At 41.6% G+C, this 23,267-nt stretch overlaps 1 protein-coding gene across 5 annotated transcripts in view; it reads left to right on the forward strand.

Annotated features, from left to right (window-relative positions):
• Window positions 1-22,572, forward strand: part of Prdm10 (PR/SET domain 10) — a 100,888-nt gene extending 78,316 nt beyond the window's left edge. For 3 of the 5 annotated variants that reach the window (XM_041657201.1, XM_041657203.1, XM_041657202.1), the window contains 7 exons: window positions 4,963-5,163; window positions 6,032-6,175; window positions 6,559-6,729; window positions 8,141-8,281; window positions 9,435-9,600; window positions 15,225-15,328; window positions 19,003-22,268. In XM_041657201.1, the coding sequence (XP_041513135.1) occupies window positions 4,963-5,163; window positions 6,032-6,175; window positions 6,559-6,729; window positions 8,141-8,281; window positions 9,435-9,600; window positions 15,225-15,328; window positions 19,003-19,206 (1,131 nt within the window). In that variant the 3' untranslated portion in view covers window positions 19,207-22,268. Of the gene's footprint in view, window positions 1-4,962; window positions 5,164-6,031; window positions 6,176-6,558; window positions 6,730-8,140; window positions 8,282-9,434; window positions 9,601-15,224; window positions 15,329-19,002 lie in introns of all 5 variants that reach the window. The other 2 variants (XM_041657200.1, XR_005974738.1) reach the window with 2 other exon arrangements.
• Window positions 22,573-23,267: the final 695 nt, after the last annotated feature.

Raw genomic sequence — 23,267 nt, forward strand, 5'->3', positions numbered from 1 at the left:
TGGTTGGGCTACCATAGTGGAAGCTCACCTCATGGAGGAATGCCTATGGGGTTTTTCATTTAGACAGGAAAGGCTGAAAGGTAGCCTCATTGTAAGCCAAGGGCTGTAGAGATGGCTCCATGGTTAAGAGGAAGCACTTACTACTATTGCCAAGGATTCTGTTTCCCTCATCTATCTTGGGTAGCTCAGTCTTTTGCAACTCCAAGGGATCTGATGCCCTCTCCTTTCTTCCATGTGTACTGTACAAATATGAAGCAATTATAGACAGGAAGATACATACACACACACACAAAATAATATTTTAGGGACTAGAGAGATCGTTAAGTGATTGAGAGCATTTGCTGTTCTCCCATCCCAGAGGACCTGAGTTTAATTCCCAGTATCCACATCAGGTGGTTCACAACTGCCTGTAACTCCAGCTCCAGAGGACCCGATACCCTCTTTTGGACTCTGCAGATACCTGCAATTATAGATGCACATACGCAGATATACATGTGTACACATAATTTTTTTACAAAAAAATTAATTAAACACCAAAGCTATACAGAGAAACCCTGTCTTGAAAACCCCCCAATTAATTAAAATGACGAAATGTAAGCTGTTTTTTTTCCCCTAAGATATTTACTGACTTTGTTTTCTTATTATCACTTCTGTCTGTTGAAGTAATAAGGGCGGCAGGGCTGCGTCCCCCACACCCGGCCGCCCACATGGCTAGCTTATGCTCCGAAATAACAACACACAAACTGTATTCTTTTAATCACTGCTTGGCCCATTCTCTTCTAGGCTAATTCTCACATATTAATTTAGCCCATTCCTAATCATCTGTGTGTAGCACCCCAAGGTGCGCTTACCGGGGAGATTCTTGCCTAGTCCATCCTGGGTCAGAGTTTCATCGCTTGTGTCTGCCAGGGAACAGGGCATGGCGTCTCTGCTGAGGCGTCTGCTCCGGAGAGCAGAGCTGTGGAGTCTCTGACCTCACTTCCTCTTCCTCCCAGCATTTTGATCTGTTTACTCCACCTACCTATGTCCTAACCAATAAAATGGGCCAGGGCAGTTCCTTTATTAGCCAATGACCTTCCTCCATCATTTCCCCTTTTTCGGTTTAAACAAAAAAAAAAAAAGGTTTTAACTTTAACATAGCAAAATTACATATAACAAAACAGTTATCAAGTAAAAGTTACAATAATCTTTATCATAACTAAGGAAAACTATAACTATAACTAACTATTCTTAACTCCATCAAAGACTCCAGAAAGATATAATATTACCTAAGTAAACAAGAACTAAGAAACTTCAAACTCTAGAAATGACAAAGACATCTCGCTGCCTGGACAGTCACCCAAAGTTCTTTTGTACCGTTGGGGCATCCATCTTCAGCCTTCAGGCCCATGGTATCCAGCAGACATTTCCATAAAGCAGGAAAATTCAAAGTCAGTTCAGTCACTATCTGTTGTGTCCTGCAGAATGTCTCGCAGACTCTTTCAAAATGAATCAGGAACCCCAAAAGATCATCTCACCTTAGGCAAGTTCAGTAGTCCTTTCTCTGTGGGTTCTCTGTGTCCAGTTTATGCAATAGTCCAGGTAAGAACAGTTTCTTGCCCAAATGGCTATCAAACTCCATAAGCATCCTCTTCGATGCCCATCTTCCTCTTGAAGTAGATTGGTGCTGCCAGGAGCAGAGTGTCTCATTGTCATGAAAAGTCCTATTCTTAGAAAGACATGAAGAATGTCTATCTAAAATATATCTCTATATATCTAGAAAATCTAACTAACATGACTACAACCTTTACTATTATCGATGATTATCCATTAACAACCTATATTTCTTAATTATACAGTACGTATTTAAATGAACTACACAATCACAATACCTTAATCAAAATCAGAAACACTTATAGATAAAACAAAATTGACCTTAAATCTCTATCAATAAAGCAAAATCTATACTAATGCAAATTATTCATATCTATATCATATCCCCCTTTAAATGTAAAAGGACGTTTATAAACCATATTTGGGAACATGGGCGCAGTTATTTCTCTCCAAACTGCTTCCTGCTGAATGGGGGCGTCGTTAATTAGGTCTTTTATGGTATAACCTGTGTGCTAGTTTCTTCTCAGTTGGCAGTTGAGCAAAGCAATTTTCTGAAGATGTTTACACCAACCCTTCAGGAGGGCGTGGTCCATCATACCAAATCGGAATAAATGCAATCCACAAGGTCTGATCCTCTGTGAAAACAAAAGAAGAATCTCTTTTCCAAAGTATCATATCCTTAGATCCAAATTCTGAAATCATACCCTCATGATATCCGTTCTGGTTCCATTTGGCAGCCCATATAATGAAATGTCTCTCTGTACTTAGCTCCTTCACAGTCAAAAATTTTAAAGAAAACACAATGTACATAATCCAGACTCTCTGTGAATTTTCCATTTTTACGTGGCTTATTTTTCTTTATTTCTTTTAATCTCTTAACTATCTGTACTCTGTCTCTTTAAAGACTTTACTTTTACTTTTTTAAACCATTAACTTTATTCTCTATATTCTTTTTCTTCTCTCTCCCAAGCCTACGTACATTCATCCACAGTGTGACTCATTTAGTGGTCTGAATCTGTCCTATTGTGAATCTGCAATTTTTTACTATCCAAGGGCACTTTTGATTTGCGCCTTTAAATCAGTAGGCACTTAAGAATCTAAGCTGTGACATTCCTAGGTTAACTTTTTGCTTTTTGAGCGTATATCTTTGACCTGGAATATCTCTGTAGACCAGGCTGTCTTTGAACTCTCAGAGATCCGCCTGAGAGTTCCCAGGCATTCGGGATTAAAGGTGTACACTACTACACCTTGAACTCACAGAGATCTGTTTGTCTCTGCCTTCTAGGCACTGGGATTAAAGGCGTGTGCTACCACACACAACAACTCTCTTCCTTTTTTTGTTTTTTACTTTAAGAAGTTCAACTTTTAGTCTGTATATATTTTTAACACAATGTAAACCATTTAAAAATTTTCTTTGTCTTTGAATCTCTCTTTACTGTATATCTCTCTTTTTTTGACCACATGAGTCTTTAATTTACCAAGCAATGTCAGTAGGATTAAAGGCGTGGCTTTGCCAGCTAGATCCAGTCCATTCCTTAGCTTTTCAGCCTCATGGCTGAGGTACTGGCTGTGGCCATGTTTACTGCAACAACTGTATGGCATTTCAAGGTCCCTGCCAGCAAGTGAGCTACAACAGACAACACTCAAGTCCTCTCTCGGTAGCCGGCCCTCCTGCCTCAAACAGTCAGAGTTTGCCCTGGCAGGATGGCCCAGAAAGCTGGCATTTTTAAACGGAGCAGCTTTTTTCCTGCTGCGGCTGAAAACCGAAAAGCATGTGTTCAGCTTTTCCTCAACACCGTTTAAGTGTTTCGTGGCAGGACCTCTTAATGAGCTGCAGGCTTTGCAGCTAAAGCTGAGTCAGAAAGCCTCTCTTAGATGAGGCGCTTGCTTGCCTCTAGCAAGCAGAGCAGACCCGAGAACACAGCGAGTCTAGTTGCCATCAAACAAATCGTAGCACTTTACTCCAAATGCTCCATTCAAAAGCTCTGTCTCCTGCAGGAGCCAGACAGAGATCGCAATGGCGGCACAGCCCCAGGAAGTCGCGCTTTAAAATGACACAGCGTTTTTTTTTTTCTGCTACTGTTGCCGAATCAGGAAATCTCTCTACAGCACGCCACCAACAAACAGCAAAAATCTGTGTTAAACTCTCGCTCCCTTATTTTTAAGTCTTCTCAGGTTTTTTAAGTGGGTTTAGTCCATCACGTGGGGCGCCATATGAAGTAATAAGGGCGGCAGGGCTGCGTCCCCCACACCCGGCCGCCCACATGGCTAGCTTATGCTCCGAAATAACAACACACAAACTGTATTCTTTTAATCACTGCTTGGCCCATTCTCTTCTAGGCTAATTCTCACATATTAATTTAGCCCATTCCTAATCATCTGTGTGTAGCACCCCAAGGTGCGCTTACCGGGGAGATTCTTGCCTAGTCCATCCTGGGTCAGAGTTTCATCGCTTGTGTCTGCCAGGGAACAGGGCATGGCGTCTCTGCTGAGGCGTCTGCTCCGGAGAGCAGAGCTGTGGAGTCTCTGACCTCACTTCCTCTTCCTCCCAGCATTTTGATCTGTTTACTCCACCTACCTATGTCCTAACCAATAAAATGGGCCAGGGCAGTTCCTTTATTAGCCAATGACCTTCCTCCATCAGTCTGTGACATTTACAATAGAGAACAGTTAACCAAGAGCCTAGAATATGAACTCATTTGAAATTTCCAAGCTGTTAAACAGTATGTCAGTTTATAAGACAGGTGATAGACTGGGCTTCCTAGGAGGTTGAGTGGGGCGTGAAAAGATTTGTGGTGGAATTCTCTGTTTGTACTGTTGCAGCCACACAGAAAGACAAAGGCTGCTGGGTGTGCTTTTTATCTGTTAAACTTTTGATGAAGGGTATTTTTATAGTTATTATTTTAGATTTATATAGGAAATTCAAGGAAATTACCTAGCATATCCATATCAGATTCACTTTATTCTAAAATAAAATACCCACATCCATAACTCTGGGTCTTTTTAGGACAGGGTCTGGCTGTATAGCTCAGGCTGGCCCTTGCCTCTTGAGAGCTGGGATTATATTTGTGGTCCATCATACCTAGCAGCCCTTCTTATCCTAAGACAGGATTTCACTCTACTTCATACTGGCCTTAGACTCATGGAATAGTACAAAATGGCAGTCAGCCAGAAGTCTCCTGTTGCAATCTCTCAGGAGCTGAGATTACAGGCATGTCCTGTCATATACCATAGCTTCTTGATTGTTTTATTTGGGGCTATGCCAATACATTTTTCTCCTTTCCTTAGAATGATATATTTTTTTTTTTTTACTTTAAGCAAGAAAGTGGACTCATACCTTGCTTTCATGGTCAACTATTTACACTGCAGGTTTATAAGAGTGCCAGCAAACGCAAAGCCCATATTCTGAAGAACCACCCAGGAGCTGAACTCCCACCAAGCATTCGGAAACTTCGTCCTGCTGGCCCTGGAGAGCCCGACCCTATGCTGAGCACCCACACCCAGCTGACTGGCACCATTGCCACCCCTCCTGTCTGCTGCCCACACTGTTCCAAGCAGTATAGCAGCAAGGTATGGTGCAGGCTCTGACCCAGGATGACTCAGAACTTTACACCAGTAGTGTTCTAAATACTTCTCATCCAGGTGTCTTGCGTGGCTGCTGCTGAATTGGTGGGCTTTAGGAGACCTATAAAAGCAGGGACCACAGCAAAACAAAAAGGGGGGTAGGAATGTTGTGGGCTCCTCCACATTACAGCTGTGAACTCAGCTGCTTTCCTTTACCTTGGCCTGCTCAGGGCCTTATATTTGAATGTTCATGTTTCACAGTTTACAGGCTCAGCCTGTGTAGTCACTATTCAGGACCTGAGATGGTTCTTGAAAGGGGGTCATTTCTGTCGACCAAGAGTGACTGATTGCTTCAGCCATTCATGGGGCCTGGGAACAAGTGTGAGGTTTTTGGATCCTTCTTGATGGTATAGAATCATGTTAGTTTTTATTTTTCCTCTTTTTCTTTACCTCTTCTCCCCATCCTATACCCTTGTATTGCTTTTGACAGTGTGGTTGCTTCTCAAGTGTTGTTCATGCTACTTTGATTTTTTTTTTTTATTGAATTTAGGAGATAGGATCTTTCTGTATTTCCCAGGTTGGCCTCAAACTCCTGGGCTCAACTGATCTTTTCTGCTACAACTTCCCAAGGAGATGAACCTTATGTGCAGAAGCCATTGTGTCTGGCGAAACAAACAGACAACATTTTATAGGCAACCAATAAATGCTTTAAGAACATTTGGAGGATTTGCATATGGGAAAGTGGCTAATTCTGATCATTGTCCTTTTCGCTTTGTTTTGAGACAAGTTCTTGCTGTTTAGCCCACGCTGGCCTTAAGTTTATTCTTTTCCTGCTTTAGCTGCAGTAATTGTTTATTTTTCCTTCATTTTCCAGACCAAGATGGTCCAACACATTCGAAAGAAACATCCAGAGTATGCCCAGCTCCCCAACACCATCCACACACCGCTGACGACAGCTGTGATCAGCGCCACCCCAGCTGTCTTAACCACAGATAGTGCCACTGGAGAGACTGTGGTGGTAAGTAGGTGACTAGGAAGAGCGTGGTATTCCCTTCAGTGCTCATCCTCTCTTTAAACACCAAAGCCATGCATGCCAAGCTTTTTATTAGTTGATGCCGGTGTGGCCACTTGCCCTCAGCCCGATATTTATGCTTGGGTCTTCTTGCCAGTGCTTTCCAAATCTCTCTGCCAAAGGAGGAGCAGGACACTTTCAATGCTGTCCTTCACAGTGATAATGTCAGAAGCTCCAGAGCAGGTCCACTGGTCCAGAGTCAGGCTCTCAGGCCAGTTTGTATTTCCACGCTGCACCCTTGTGCCAAACTGAATTGTTGTAGGATTTAAGAACACTGAAATTGCTACAGTGTTGTTGCTAATATGTTGTGATTTTTTTTTTCTTTCTAGACAACAGACCTGCTAACGCAGGCAATGACAGAACTGTCCCAGACCTTAACGACGGATTACCGAACACCTCAGGGGGACTACCAGAGGATTCAGTATATTCCTGTGTCTCAGTCAGCGTCTGGTCTGCAGCAACCTCAGCACATACAGCTTCAAGTGGTGCAGGTGGCTCCGGTACTGTGACATTTATTTCTCTTTACCTCTGGGAACACCATATTGCCAGTGGGTCAGTGTGGTAGCAGGAGTCAACAAAAGCATTGTTGTCTCTATGTGAGGTGCAGCTGCCTAGAAGTGCTGGATTTGAGGCATTAGGAGAATATCATCTCCACTGTTTTCTTCCTTCTTCCCCCCATGATGGCTCTGGACTTAGAGTAAGAGGTTTCTACTGTAGTCAGAAGGTCTCAGTTCCTGTACATAGTCAGCCAGTATAGCTCTAGGGACACTGCTTCCAGAAATAGGTATCTCTAGAGGATCTTTTCTCTTAGTATCTTGACTGAGTATTTCTTAATGAGCTAGTTTGAGAAATAACTATGTGGGCATTGAATAATTATTCCAATGAGAGGTTTTAGGGAGTAATTTTGATTCAGTCTTCATCAATCAGCTCCTTTAGGATATATTATTATTTTATAAATGTAATATACATATAAATATATAAAACATTCTGTTTGGTACTTGTGGAGGTCAGAAGAGGGTGTTAGATCCTTTGAAACTAGAGTTACAGATGGTTGTGAGATGTGGGTGCTGGGAACTGAACCTGGGTCCTCTGGAAGAGCAACAAGTATTCTTCCTCATTGAGCCATCTCTTCAGCCATAGTCAGCTCCATTTGGAACAGAGCTGTTAACTGTGTTCCTCTACTAGAGTTCTTATTGGAGACTGAAAGAAAATATCTCCCAGAACTGCTGTTCCCTTAGACATGCAGTACAGAGGAAGTAGACATAAGTGAACATTATTACTTTCAAATAATTTAGTCTAAAAAATTTGAAACCAATATAGTTTTAAATGTTTGAAAATTGGTAGTTATCATTGTAATCCTGTCATCCACAATTTCTTTTTTTTTTAAATATTTATTTATTTAGTATACAATATTCTGTCTGTGTGCATGCCTGCAGGCCAGAAGAGGGCACCAGACCTCATTCCAGATGGTTGTGAGCCACCATGTGGTTGCCGGGAATTGAACTCAGGACCTTTGGAAGAGCAGGCAATGCTCTTAACCACTGAGCCACTTCTCCAGCCCCATCCACAATTTCTTATGTGATTTATTTATTTTAAGTTTTTTGTTTTGTTTTTTCATTTTTGTTTTGCTTTTTTGAAATAGGGATGTAGCCTTGTCTGGCCTTGAGCTCAACAGTAGACAAGGCTGGTTTCAACACAGAGATCCACCTGTCTCTGCCTCCTGAGTGTTGTATTAAAGGCATACACTACTACACCCAGACTTTAATTTATTGTTTTGAAGATAGGGTCTCGCTGCATAGCCCCACTTGGCCTCAAACTCAAAACCTCTTTCCAGTTTTGCCTCCCAGGTGAGCTTTCTCTCTCGGGGATCTCTTTTAACCTTGATTAGTATGTATTCTTTTTTCCCTCCAGGCTACTTCCCCGCACCAGTCTCAGCAGTCCACAGTGGATGTTGGCCAGCTGCATGATCCACAGACCTACACGCAGCATGCCATCCAGGTGCAGCACATCCAGGTCACAGAGCCCACCGCTGCAGCTCCATCATCATCCCAGGTATATTTCTCCATAGATGATGCAGAGGGTTGAGGTGACATCTGGGGCCATCAGATTAATATCTGGGAATTCATTATTCTTGGCCTTTGAGATAATGTCATTTTATTTGTTCTTTATTAGTTTTTCTGTTGCCCTTACTTTTTATGTTGTTATGCAAACATTATTGTGTTAAGTTACTGGCTTCCCAGGGGAGCTCTGTGGTATATGATCCTAAAATCAAAACAAACTCCAGCCTTTCCATTCTATAGCAGGAGGTCAATTGCTTCTCTGTTGGGACAAGGATTGTGGAATAAGATTAGACCTGTCTCATGGAGGTAGAGAAAGATATAGAAATTCAGAGGAGGAACAATTCTGGATAGCTGGAAACCAAGGACTTTTTTTTTTTTTTTTTTTTGCTTTTAATTAAGTCTTGAAGGAGGGCTATGTGTTTGGCACTGACATTGAGGGAAGGCATTTTGTTCTAAATAACATTTTTTTTTTTTGATTTTTCGAGACAGGGTTTCTCCGTAGCTTTTTGGTTCCTATCCTGGAACTCCCTTTGTTGACCAGGCTGGCCTCGAACTCACAGAGATCCGCCTGCCTCTTCCTCCCGAGTGCTGGGATTAAAGGCATGCGCCACCTCCGCCTGGCCTAAATAACATTTTGAATACAAAAAGATGGGAAATTATAACACATTTATAGGAAACTTACTCAGTTTAGGAGCAGGATGTGATATTTGGAAAGAGTTAGAAAATAGGAGTTGGACTACAGAAGGCCTTGAATGGTAGATAGTGGTGTGTGGACACGTCACGGAATCTAGAGACAGCCTCTCCAGCAGATGGCTGGTGTGTGCCTGTCCTTAACTCTATACTGGGTGGATTGGCCAAGGCAGCTCAATGGAAATCATGACTTTTGTGACCAGCAAACTGTTTCACCTTTTCTGCTTTAAGCTTAGCTAACGTAAGCAATTGCTTACTGCTGCTCATTTGCCTTCCTGGCAATTTTATTGTAATGAATTGTTTTAATATCTTTGAAGGTTACCCTTTGAAAACAAGATAGTATTTCAGAGTTATGATTGCATTTCATTAATTCTGCTCTTATTTAAATATTATATATGAGTCTTAAGTCTACTGGGATTTCACCTTTCCTTCTTTTGTTTTCTCTTTCTCCCTAGGTAGCTGGGCAGCCATTGAGCCCCACCACTCAGCAAGCACAGCAGGGGCTTAGCCCTTCCCATATCCAAGGCAGTTCTTCCACACAGGGGCAGGCTCTACAGCAGCAGAATTCCTCTGTACAACACACATACCTCCCCAATGCTTGGAACTCCTTCCGTGGTTATTGTAAGAAGAACGGGATAGTCCATGGGTGGGGATATCTCTGGCCATGTGTCTTAATTTCATCAGCTTTATAATAGGTTTTTGGATTGACATATCAGTTGCTCATTTTCAGTTCTCTCTTTCTCTCCCTCTTACCAACCCAGTTCCCACTCCCTCCTCTCCTCCCATTCCCTCCATCTCTCCCTCTTCCCCATCCATTCCTCAGAGAGGGTAAGGCACATTGCTCTGGGGAAGGTCCAAGGCCCTCCCTTCTATATCTAGGCTGAGCAAGGTATCCATCCAAAGAGAATGGGCTCCCAAGCAGTAGGGATAAATCCTGGTGCCACTGCCAGTGGCTCCACTGTCTGCCCCAGCCATATGGCTGTCACCCACACTCAGTGGGTCTAGTTTGGTCCTATGCTGGTTCCTTTGAGACAGGGTTTCTCTGTGTAGCTTTAGAGCCTGTCCTATAGAGCATATCTCGAATTCATAGAGATATGCCTGCCTCTGCCTTCCGAGTGCTAGGATTAAAGGCATATGCCACCACCACTTGGCTCATTTTCAGTTCTCTGTGGTACGTGTATTTAAATGAATTTCATAGCAAAATTTAGGTCAGTGTTTTGATCCAGAATGCCAGTCTCATATTTTCCGAAATGTTAGATATGTTACTGGAGCTGTGACGAGGTGACTTAAGGATGGGTAGGGATATATGGTGGTGAAGTTTCATCCCTTTTACCAATACTTTCCTTTCATATTGGGAGTCAAACCCAGGGTCTCACTGAATTCCTATTTGTGTGCTAATTACTGTGCCTGGTCCTGGGTATATGTGTCTGTCTTTTCTGGTTTTTTTTTTTTTTTTTTTTTTTTTTTATTTTTCGAGACAGGGTTTCTCCGTAGCTTTTGGTTCCTGTCCTGGAACTAGCTCTTGTAGACCAGGCTGGCCTCGAACTCACAGAGATCCGCCTGCCTCTGCCTCCCGAGTGCTGGGATTAAAGGCGTGCGCCACCACCGCCCGGCTGTCTTTTCTGTTTTTATTACAAAGCACTCATACAGAACTTCTGCTTGATAACCTTAGCTCTGAGGAAACTCCTCCTCCCACCCATGCAGTGTGCCTTCATTCGGCTTCACTGCTACTTTCACTGTCCTTTAAGGTGCTTTTCTAGATGTGTGAGATGCTCAAAGTTGCCTTTATGTAATAGAACCAATGTTTTAAGAGGGCATGCATGAGCTCTAAGGCCTGCTGCTGTCCACTCCAAGCAAGTGCTAGTTGGTCTTGACTAAGAGGACACTAAAAAGAAACACTAGAAAGGCCTAATATAGAATGGAAAATTCCATCTCTGGTACCGCTTGTGGAAAGAGCAGTGTTGGTGTAGCACCATGCAGGAGAATACTACTCCATATGCCCTCAGTGGACTTATTTCCACAATGATTTCCTGCCTCAGTGGAAACCCGGGATAATGCTACTGTATGGAATCCCCAGCCCCAGAAGTCTTGGTGGTTCTTAGACTCAGGCCTAAGTGGAAACTAGGACCCCACTCTGACTTGTTATGCCTGCCACTGAACTGGCTTCCTAGTTCTGACAGGCCAGCACTGTGGCTGCCGACTCTACATTGGTCACATCTGGCTGCTGAACCAGTCAAGGCTGAGTGGATAATCTCCACATCCGGTATACTTTTCTTTCAGGAGAACAACTTATATAGCATATTTTACTTAGATAGATTCTAGGTTTCCCCTAGAATAAGCTTCATTTTTTTCCACCTTTTTTTTTTTTTTTTTTGTCATTATGTCTTCTGTGAACCATTGCTCTGGCTTTAAAGCCTTCCAGGCTCACTACCACAACATTTAATTTAGCACTAGGAATGCCACCTTTCTGCCTTTGCATTTGAGTGACTCAACAGGCTCCTTTGTCCACTTTGTTCCTCTCTCATCCGCTCTTGATTGCTTTTGTACTTTATAAACCTGATGGGTCTGCTGGACTAAGTCATTCAGATCTGCCAGAGCCTCTCCTTCATCAAAATCATATTGCTATGGGACACAGCAAAGCCACTAAGCCATTAAAACTTTCTACCAGTCCCAAAGTCCATGCTGAAGTAACTTTTTCCTTCCTTCCTTCCTTCCTTCCTTCCTTCCTTCCTTCCCTCCCTCCCTCCCTCCCTTCTTTCTTTCTTTCTTTCTTTCTTTCTTTCTTTCTTTCTTTTTAGATTTATTTATTATGTATACAGTGTTCTACCTGCATGGCAGAAGAGGGCACCAGATCTCAGTACAGATGGTTGTAAGCTACCATGTGGTTGCTGGGGATTAAACTCAGGCTTTCTTATTAACTAATTCTTACATCTTACATTAACCCATAGTTCTTGTCTGTGTTAGCCATGTGGCTTGGTACTTTTTATCAGCGAGGCATTCTCATCTTGCTTCCTCTGTGTCTGGGTGATGACTGCAGACTGAGCCTTTCCTCTTCCCAGAATTCTCCTGTTCTAGTCACCCTGCCTGTACTTCCTGCCTAGCTATTACTGGCCAATCAGCATTTTATTAAACCAGTACAGATGACAAATCTTTACAGGGAACAAGATCATTGTCCCACAGCATTCTCTTATCACAAACATGTTACTTTTAGGGACTGAAATATATTCTCTAATATATCAGCTATTGGGGAGGGCCATTCCTGTACTCATGTGGTAGACTTCATTTATCATCAAGATATGCTGCTCCATACCATGTAGAGGAAGATGGACATCCTGGGATCTGCTCTCTCCTCACCTCCCGTGTAAATGGAAATAATTCTTTAAAGTCTTCAAATATCGTTCTAATGCCCAATCAGTATCCTTATTTCTTTGATTGTCTGAAAAAGTTTTTAAATTTCTTGTTTGAATTGGGGTCTGAATTGGGGTCTGAATAAGGGCCATCCATTGCAGCTGACTGCATCTTTAGAGTTTCTTTTCACATGTCCTCACTCTCCCCTTGCAGCCGGCATGTCTGTATTGAAAAAACTGGTCACATGTCCTGTAGTTTCCACACTCCGGATTTTGCTGGTAGCATCCTCATGTTGTTGCTTAATGTACTTTCTTCCTTTTATTTCCTTAGACTAGCATCTAGATGTAGAGGCTTAATCAAGGTCAGATTCGTTTCAAACCCCACACTCAGCTGATATAGGGGTGGACTGCTTCTCTTCCTGTGGTGTCAGGAACCACTAGTGTTTATTCTCTAGCTTCTTTATTTCTTCAGGATTTGCAAAGTTGTGATTCTCTAATTCGATTCTGTTATTCCTACTCATTAATTAGGTAGAAACATTTTATAAAGAGATAAAGAGATTATGCCGGATGTGGTAGCACACACTGTAACCTCAGTCTGTGATCTTAGCACTTGGTGGACAGAGAAGCAGGAGGATTGCCAGGCCATCCAGGGCCACATGGAAAGACACTATTACTACATATCCTCGCAGAGGCAGAGGACCTCTGTGAGTTTTAAGCCAGCCTGGTCTACATAGTTAACTGAGGTTAGACAGAATTACATAGTGAAACCATGACTTAAAACAACAATGAAAGTAAAGCAAAAAGGAAAGAAAGAAAAGAAAAAAATTGTCTTAATCATAAAATTACTCAAAGATACAGATTTGTATAGGAAAAGCACAATAGAATACATTAAATGCCAGATTGACCACTTATATTTACTGGTTTTCTTTTTTCTTTTTTCTTTTTTTTAGTTTTTCGAGACAGGGTTTCTCTGTAGCTTTGGAGCCTGTCCTGGCATTAGCTCTTGTAGACCAGGCTGGCCTAGAACTCACAGAGATCCTCCTGCCTCTGCCTCCCGAGTGCTGGGATTAAAGGCGTGTGCCACCACTGCCCGGCTATTTACTGGTTTTCAAAGTAGTAAGTCAGTTTCCTTGTGTTACCCAAAATAGCCAGTCTCTCTCTGTGTGTCTGTTATTTTGTATTCATGAAGTTTACATATGTAACACTTGTAACACATGATGTGCTTGAACCTGCTTTTGTTGCCCTTACAGGTGTCCAGGCTACCTTATCTTTGTTTCTTCACACTGGGACTTATATCTTTCACACAGGACCCTTTCCTGTGTTAGGAAGACCCAGTGTTCCAGGCTCATTTTCCATCACAGCCCAGAGCTAGCACCATTCAATCTCCTAAGCATCTCTCATCCATTTTATAGAAAATATTCTTTAGAGACTACTAACAGGGCACTAGCATAAATTTCATTTCTAATTTGCCTCAATATTGCAGGTTATTTGGTTGTGATCACCAGGTAGCTGTGGATACATTTGTGTCATGAATTCAAATCTGAGTATAAAAGATAAAAATACTAAGCCAGGAAACTTTTATAACTCTTTTTAAGGCTTAAAACCTTGGTGACTAATTGGAAGCCATTTTTGAGTGAGGAGGCATTGGTTGTTTCCTGTATATATTATCCCTCTGTATCAGTCTCTTCACACACATGGGTGAAGAGGTCCATTCGCTCAAAAACTCAGTTAAAATAAATCAATAAATAAGTTTATTAAATAGAGAGAGAGAGGAAGAAAGAAATTATATCAGGCCAGATGTGGTGGTGCACACCTTTAATCCCAGTACTCCAGAGGCAGAGACAGGCCAGTCTCTGAGTTTGAGGCCAGCCTGGTCTATAGATAGAGTTCTAGCACAGTTAGGGATACTCAGAGAAATCCCATCTAAAAAACAAAGCAAAATGGGGGCGTCATGTTGCAAGACCGCCATCATGAGGTTTCACCTGGGAACTGTCTCAGTAACAGTGTGAGCGCTGGCAGTTCTCCAACTTGGCACTTAGAATTGTCTCTTGGTCCCATATAGCTGAGGCAAGCCTCAACCACATTATGTAGCCAAGGCTGAGGATATAACTAAACTAGTAGAGCATTTGCCTAGCATTCAGGAGTTTTTGGGTGTAATCCATAGCATAGTATAAACTGGGCACGGGATTACATGCCTATTATCTCAGGAGATGGGAGGCAGGACAGAAGTTCAAGATTATTCTATATAACATAGTAAGTTTGAGGCTATCCTGGAATATGAGACCCTATCTGAAAAAAAAAAGCAGCAAAGAAAAACAAGGTAAACTCCTGTGTTAGCTTCCAGAGGTTATAGACCTGTGCCACCAGGCCCAGTGCATTTAGGATTTTCAGCATTGGATTATGTTGGCGTGGCAAGAACACAACCATACACCATTTGGGGTTCCTGCTTTTCAGGTGGGGAGTCTTATTTTGTTGCTCTGACTGGGCCTGGTGGATCTATCCCCTGTGGCTATACAGGTTCTAAATATACCTAGGATCGGATGGACTAAACTATAACACTTAGTAACTTATGTGTGTGTGTGGGTTTTTTTTGGTATATATAAATTTTTCTTTTCGAAACAGGGTCTTACTTTGTAGCCTTGACTATCTTGGAGTTACTATGTAGGCAAGTCTGGCCTTGAACTCATAGAAATCCCCCTGCCTCCCCAGTATTGATTACAGCGTGTGTTACAGTACCTAGCCATTTGTGTGTGTTCACAAAATATACTCCACTTACTGTCTTTTAAGTTCATGGACTTACCGGGTACAACCCATAAGATAAGCAGAGAGGCATTTGTTTTTTTCAGCACTTGACTAAAATCTGAAGACCACTGACTTTGGTTTATTTCCTGTTTTCAGCATCTGAAATTCAAATGATGACGCTGCCCCCAGGTCAGTTTGTGATCACAGACAGCGGTGTGGCAACTCCTGTCACCTCTGGGCAAGTGAAAGCAGTGACTCCGGTGAGTCTGCCAGGGCTGTGTTATAGCTTGGTCATAGTCGCTCTCCCTCTTCCTCTCCCTCCCTCTCTCCCTTCCCTTTGAAGTCCTGGGATTAGAACCCAGACCTACCTGTACATGCAGACATGCTGGGTAAGTGACCTACCACTGAGTTACCTCCCCAGGCCTCCTATTTCTTTAAACTGGTTGATGTAGTCTGTTTTCTCATAGTTGATGGTTCGGAAAGCTGGTCCTTTATTCTTTTATCCTTAGTTCATTGCTCAGGAGGACAGTGTACAGGGAATGTTGATTCAATTCCTAATGACAACAAACTTCCTAGATCTATCTATATGATTATAATTTTATGGACTTTTTATAAATTTTACAAGACTTTAGCTGGGAAAAAATAATATAATGAATCAATTATATGGTGTGTGTGTGTGTGTGTGTGTGTGTGTGTGTGTGTTTGAGACAAGGTTTAACTATGAAAGCCAAGTTGACCTTAATTTTGCAATCCTCCTGCCTCAGCTTTCTGTGTAGTGGGATTACAGGCATGTACCACTAACATTGCTGGTTTATAGAGCTTTTGTGGGGGGTGGGGAGTGTTGAGACAGGGTCTTGCTATATAGCCCCAGATGGCCTGGAACTTGTATGATGACAGTCATGAGCATCCATGTTTGACTAGTGTCGAGCTGCTTTACATCATTTAACTACATAAAGAGGTATTGCCATCAATTAGCATATTTATTTAACTTGAGCAATATTTAACCATGTTGATTATATGTACTATGTTTTTATTTTTGGGTTTATGCTGGCCTATCTCTAAGTTATTTGGAAAAGATTTTTTTTCTCAAAATTTGATTGACTATTTTTATGTGTGTGTCTGCCATTTATGTGCATACATAATATACACATTATGTATGTATATTCCGTACACTTAAGTATCCAGTGCCTGTGGAGACTAGAAGAGGGCAGGGAATTCTCTGAAGGTAGAGATAAAGGCATTTGTGAGCTGCCATGTGGATGCTGGGAATGTAGGTTTTCAGAAAGTACCAGTGCTCTTGACCATTTAGCCATTTCTCCAGCCCCCAGAATATATATATTTAAGTTCAGAGACTTCTTGGCAGGGGTTGGGGTAGGTGGGTAATGGCACAAGCCTTTACTTGGGAAGCAGATGCCGTTGGATCTCTGTAAGTTTGAGGCCAGCTTGGTCTATATAGTGAGACCCGGTCTTGAAAACAACAACAACAATAACAACAACAACAAAGGAAAACCAACAAAAAAAGAAAAATTCTCTTAGAAGTAGGGGTGTTGTTTAGTGGCAGCACACATACTGAACATGTGTGAAGCCTGGGTTTAGTCTGTAGCATGCAGAACAGTAACAAAAACTTTTTTGGGAAAAAACTCTGGAGATCTGGTGTATTTCATGGTGGCTACTTGAACATTGCTGAGAGCAGATCTTAAATGTTCTCACCATAAACTGTTCATTTACTAAAGGTTAGTGGGTCCTAGGTGAATAAACCGCCCCTACTCCAGAGGAAGAGCCACAGGAAAGTAAATCATATCTGAAACTGCTTCAGGGGAGGCCGAGAAATTGAGCCCTCGCTGGGTCAGAGGTTATTTGCTGTAGTCTTGGGAAGACTGCCTGAGGTTTTCCTCTCTGAGTTCTTTTTTCCCTTTGTTTAGCTTCGTGTTATTATAACCTGAGATAATTAATAACCAAGGTTTAATCAGTTCGTGGTTTTGGAGGTTGCACTCTGTGATTGAGCCAGTGGTCCTGTTGCTTTGGGCCATGGTAGCACAAGGTGAGAGTGCTGGGCCCAGTGACTCACTCTCAGAGAGGAAGGAGCCGGGTGTCTCAGGGCCTGTGCCCAGTGACCCCAGGACCTCCCATGAGGTCTCACATCCTAACCATTCCACTACCTCCCAAGATTGCCACCTAGGAACCAAACCTTTAAAACATGAGGGATCTTGCCAGGCAGTGGTGGTGCATGCCTTTGATCCCAACACTCAGGAAGCAGAGTCAGGCAAATATCTGTAAGTTCGTGGCCAGCCTTTTTTACAGAGTGAGTTACAGGACAGCCAGGGCTACCCAGAGAAACCTTTTCTTGAGGGACAGGGACACTTGTCCCTGTCATAGCATCTTGCCCTTCTGTCTGAAATGATATTTCTTTAAAAATGCTAATACAAAGCTAAGAGTAGTGGTGCATGCCTATGATTCAAGTGTTTTGGAGGTAGAGATAGAAGGATCAAGAGTTCAAGGTCATCTTCAGTTATGTAGTGAGTTTAAGGCTAGCCTGGGCTAAATAAGATCTCATCTAAAAAATTAATATAATGAATGAAATGCCCATTTTATATGTATGAAATTCTCATGATCAAAGGAAAAAAATGAGAAAAAAGGTAAAGACAATGTGAGTATTCCCTTAAATTTACTCAGTGCAAGGAGCTATATTCTAAGATATATTCTTCCCATGCTTTCTTTTTTTTTAATATTTATTTATTTTGTGTGCGTGCTGTACATTGAACCCAGGACATCATGCATGCTACCACTGAGCTGCACTCCTAACCCCTTTCCTATGTTCTCAAATAGAAAGCACATACTTGATGAGGGTAGCAAATTATTTTATTTTTAAAGATATTTAAAAGTATTGTTTAATAACGTATGTTTGTGGGAGCAAGTAGGCTACATGCATGTGAATTCAGGTACCCCAGGAGACCAGAAGAGGGCATCAGATTTTCTGGAGCTGAGTTACAGATGTGGGGAACTGAACTTGTGTTCTCTCTGTGAACAGAGGACATATCCCCTTAACTGCTGAGCCATCTCTCCAGCCTTTGTTCTAGTATAGTCTAAATGTTTTTACTTGGAAAACTAAAACTTAGGGCTCATTTAATATATCGTGTGAGTGTGTGTGTGTGTGTGTGTGTGTGTGTGTGGTGTGTGTGTGTGTGTGTGTGTGTGTGTGTGTGTTGGGGGCAGCCAGAGGTCAACCTCAGGAGTTATTCCTCAGGAGTCATCCACTTGGTTTAATGCAACAGGGTCTCTTACTGACTTGGAGCTCATGGATTTTAGGGCCCTGGGAGCTACTTCTATTTCCCTCCATAATACTGAGAGTACAATGAGTGCCCTGATACTTTGGGGAGGGTCCAGTTCTAGGACTTGAACTCAGCTCTCTGTGCTTTTGGGCAATGACTTAACTGACTGAGCTATTTTCTCAGCCCCATTAGTATTACTTTAAAATGCTATTAGACTTTGAAATTCTGTTAGCTGGGAACCATTAATGTTGAAGACCTGTCTTAGACATCAGTTTGCCCCTTTACAGAGACCTTATCATTCATTTTGGATGAATTTTAACACTTAATTGGCATTAAGTTTCTAAATTCTTAGGAGCAATTTTTTAAAAAGCATATTTTATTTTATTTTCATTAAAAAAACTTTTTTGCCAAGTAAGGTACCAGCACGCTTCACAGTCTCTAAGGTTCCTCATTGTGTTATCTGATGACACAGCAAAGGGGCTGCTTGGAGTCAATTACTGTGACTTAGCCATCCTCCAGAAAGCACGCGCGTGAAACATCTCTCAGACGTACCTATTTGGGTCACCTTGAAGCATTGCTTTGGATGCTTGCTCCTCTCTTCCAGTAGTTCCCTCGCTCTCTTCCAGACTCCAGTTCTTTTAAAGGATCTTTTTCTTTTGCTCTAGGGTCATTATGTATTAGCAGAAAGTCAACCAGAATTGGAGGAAAAGCAAACCTCTACCCTCTCCGGTGCAGTCCAAGTTCAACCCTCTGCACACAGTGACTCCCTGGACTCCACAAGCCCCAGCCAACAGCAGACCACACAGTACATCATCACAACCACCACCAATGGGAGTGGGAGCAGCGAAGTACATATCACCAAACCGTAGATTTCATCCTGCCCCTGGAGTCCAGTGCTCATACCACGTCTTCTCACTCGAAATCTGAAGCTTCAAACACCTAGACCTCTTTTTAAAGATTTATTACTCATCAAGAGTTTGGAAACTACAATTTTGACACATATATGCCAGGGGTGATTTTTGCCAAGGTCATCTTTACCCAATTGACTCTTCACACCCTTGGGATTTCTGCCATGGAATGCAGTTCCTTCAGGGGAAAGTTGACTTCCAGATGGAGAAACTTGGCCTTGCTCTTGAGCTGGTTGTTTGTTTTGTTTTCATTTTTGAACACACTGACAAGCCTTACTGTCCCTTTGTGGAAATACTAAGTGGCATATTATGTTCATACCAAAGGTGGACACAGGATGTACCAAGTCCATGGTCATTGGACTTCTGAAATCTAAGTTATGGTATCAAAAGAGAAGGAGTATTTACTTCATGGGTGTGATTAGGTCAGAACCACTTTATCTCATGCATTTGAGTTTTCAGTAATTTAACAAAGGCAGCTTATTGTATGACGACTTTAAAATGGTAAGATAAAGGTTTGATGGTGGTGTTCTGAAGGAGAAACTGTCTTCTAAAATTTTCTTATTGCTGATCTCTTTCTCTCTCTCTTCTATATGAGGGCTCACTGTGCTGTCCAATACAACCTTGAACTCATGGGCTCGTGAGATCCTCCTGCCTTAGCCTCCTACGTAGCTGGGACTACAGTCAGGCACCATCATGGCAGTTGTTTTTAATCTTTCTTATTTGGGAAAACCTAATGGGCAGTGGTGGTGCTCCTCACAGATGCTGACCCTAGCAGATCTGGCCTCATGGTCCACAAGTGTAGACTCCTTGGAAGACAAAAGGTTGCATGATCTCAACAGGATTTAAAAAGCCCCTACATTAAAGCTCTGCCTCCAGGTTTCTGGTTTTATATAGCTGTGTTTAAGAAGGAAATACTAGTTCTATGAAAAATTACTAAAAATATAAATTGAGGATATATATGTAGCTACATATATATACACATACATATACATATGGAGAGAGAAAGACAGACAGACAAGAGCTGAAACCTTGCCCTGCCTGGCAGGATTCATTTACTGCTCATTAGTAAAGGCTGACTTCCTTACTCCTACTGGGTTCATCAGGTGTATGTATAACACTTTGTGTGTGATGCTGCGAACCAAAACCCAGGGCCTCTTGCATGTTAGGCAGGTTCCCCAACATTGAGCTACAGTGCTAGTCCCTGCATCACACTTGTGTTCACATCATTGAATGTATTTTAGTACTTCCAGTACTGTCTTAAAAATGAAGAGTCTTTGAATTTGGGTAGAAAGGTGGTCTTTCTTATTCCTAAGCTTTTTAAACTTTAAGCATATTGTAATTCACCCAGATCTTGTTATAAGATGACCAACTTCCCACTTATGGCAAATAAAAATAAGGGGACCATTGTAATAATGAGATAAAGGATGGGTGTGGAGGAGAATTAACACTGGTTGGGAGAGGAAAGCAGTTTTCTGTGTGATAGTTGTCTTCTGTGTGTCCTGTTTGGAGTCTTGTTTGCTGTGGATCCAGTGGGGAAGTACTGCCCTTTTTTGTACTGCACATTCCAGTTGTACCCAGAAGACATCTTAAAAGCTTGTATTTTAACAACTCTTTGTGACATCCATTTTAAAAATAATTATTGTAGAGTGAATTTACCACTCCAGATCAGGAAGACCTAAGTTCATTTCAAATGAAGTTAAGTAATTTATTTTATTTACATTTCTGAGGAAAAACTGGGTCTGTGAATTAAGAAATAGACTATCTCCTGTGTGGTAAAGATGCCTTCCTGAAAAGTAAACATTTGGTTTTGAAGTCACTATTATGTAGATTCTGCACTTTTCTTTTGAGATCTCATTCATAGACTTATGTCTGAAGATTTGGGCATGAAAAGAACTTGAGAAAATTACCTCAAAAATGTGTGGAAACTGAAAATGAACAAAAAGGTAACTATTTTCAACATAAAATGTTATCCAAGTCACAAGAACGTAAGACTCTGGTTCCCAAAGTCCTGTAGTGTAATAGCTAACTATTGCAGAGTCTCAGCCATCTCAAAGGCACAGTTCTAGTTTCTGTAATTTAAATTGGGCTGTTAGAGCTGGCATGGTGGTGCACACCTTTAATTCCAGCACAGGAGACAAAGGCAGGTACATCTCTGATTTGGAGGCCACTCTGGTCTACAAAGAGTTCAAAGACAGCCAGAGCTATACAGAGAAACTCTGTCTTGGAAAACAAAAACAAACCAAAATAAATAAGCAAATAATTTTGGCCTGTTGGATTCCCTTTAATTTGAGCCAGCAAGGTATCTTCCCCACTTTCAGGAATAGCCCAGTGATTAAAATAAAAAGCCAATCACTGAAGGAATGTTGGTTTTGTGTTAGTTATTTTTTAAGTTTTAAAATACACAGAAGAAAAATACTGTTGAAGGACTTTGTCTTTTTCCCTTCTATTTTTTTCTTTTTTTGGTTCTTATATGGAATAAATACCATAACTATATCATCAACCAGAGATGTGGGTGGCAGTGAAGACATCACCACTTTAAGATCAGGTATTTTATGAATTATCCCAAGGTATCAGAAGGGATGGCAGAGTATACTCCTTCTGACCGCCTGAACGGTCAGTGTTCCAGTGTCTACATGGTGATCTTTCCTCAGATTCTGTGACACTGTAGACTGCATTCAGTACAGTGTGAAGTGGGTCGGATATAGATTTTTAACATTTTTATTGTTTAGTTTGTGCCCAGAAAAATGGATAGTTCATCATGTAAGATTCCTGTTTTTCTGGAAAGACTTTCTGTTTTGATGTTCTTGAGTTATTTTCTGACCTGGAATTGTCCTTTCAAAAAAAAAAATCTCAAAACATCAAGAGCTAAAAAACACCTAATGAGATGTTGAAGCTGGCCCATTGGTTGAAAGTATTGATTCTATCCTGTTATTTAAATGTGAACATTTAATTGTATATTCAGTGAGTTATAGTGTTAATAGTCTTGTGCTACCCAGCAAGTGTAAAAATTAATAAATATTTTTTTAATAATTATGTTTCTTGTTTGTGTGTGTGTGAGTGTGTGTGTGCAGGGACTACTGATATGGTTAAATAGTTTCTTTTAAATATTGCACCCATAGGCACAAGCCATTCTGGTCTGCATAGTGAGTTCTAGGTTAGTCTAAGCTACAGAGTGAAACCCTGTCTTAACATTCCCTTCTTCAAAATATTACCCTTTAGTTTCTGATTCCTAATCTGCCATTCAGGAACTTTGAACTAGCCGGGCAGTGGTGGCGCATGACCTTAATCCTAGTACTCGGGAGGCAGAGGCAGGCGGATCTCTGTGGGCTCGAGGCCAGCCTCGTCTACAAGAGCTAGTTCCAGGACAGACACCAAAGCTGCAGAGAAATCCTGTCTCAAAAAACAAACAAACAAAAAAGAAAAGAAAATCCCATCCTTAAGAGTAGAACCCTCTAAGGGAACCAAGGCCAGTTGGAATAGGAAAACATAACTAAGATGAATGATTGGAGGCTCAGTATGGAGAAATCTGAGAGAAAAAAAACTCCAAGGCAGGGTTGGAAGGCTCTTGCAAAGGTAAACTCCATGTTGGGTGACTCATAACCACTTGTTACTGGAGCTCTGGGGATCTGATACCTTTGGTCTCCTCGGACACCTGTTCTGTGCACATGCCCATACACACAAAGACAGACACACATACTATCAAAAATTCCAGGAGATCATCAAAACATTGGGGAAGGAAGGGGTTTTATGTTTCATGAGCTCATCAGGTTCTCATAGTAAATACTGAGTAGAACACTTGCCTAGTATGTACAAGGCCCCATGTTCGTACTGTAAAATAAAACATAAATTACAAGAATTTGTGTTATTCTCAGGCCTTGTCCCATAAAGAAGTCACATGGCTCATGGCACAAAACAAACAAAGAAAAACCAAACAGAACACAGTTTAAGGGTGTTTACCACCAAGACAGAATTCGAGAGAGTGAGAGCAAGAGATGGAGAGTCAGACCCAGCAAAAATGTTTT

The sequence above is a fragment of the Microtus oregoni genome, unplaced genomic scaffold, assembly GCF_018167655.1.
Source record: "Microtus oregoni isolate MIOR12 unplaced genomic scaffold, Mior012 000008F_ref0000371, whole genome shotgun sequence".
Lineage (NCBI taxonomy): Eukaryota > Metazoa > Chordata > Mammalia > Rodentia > Cricetidae > Microtus > Microtus oregoni.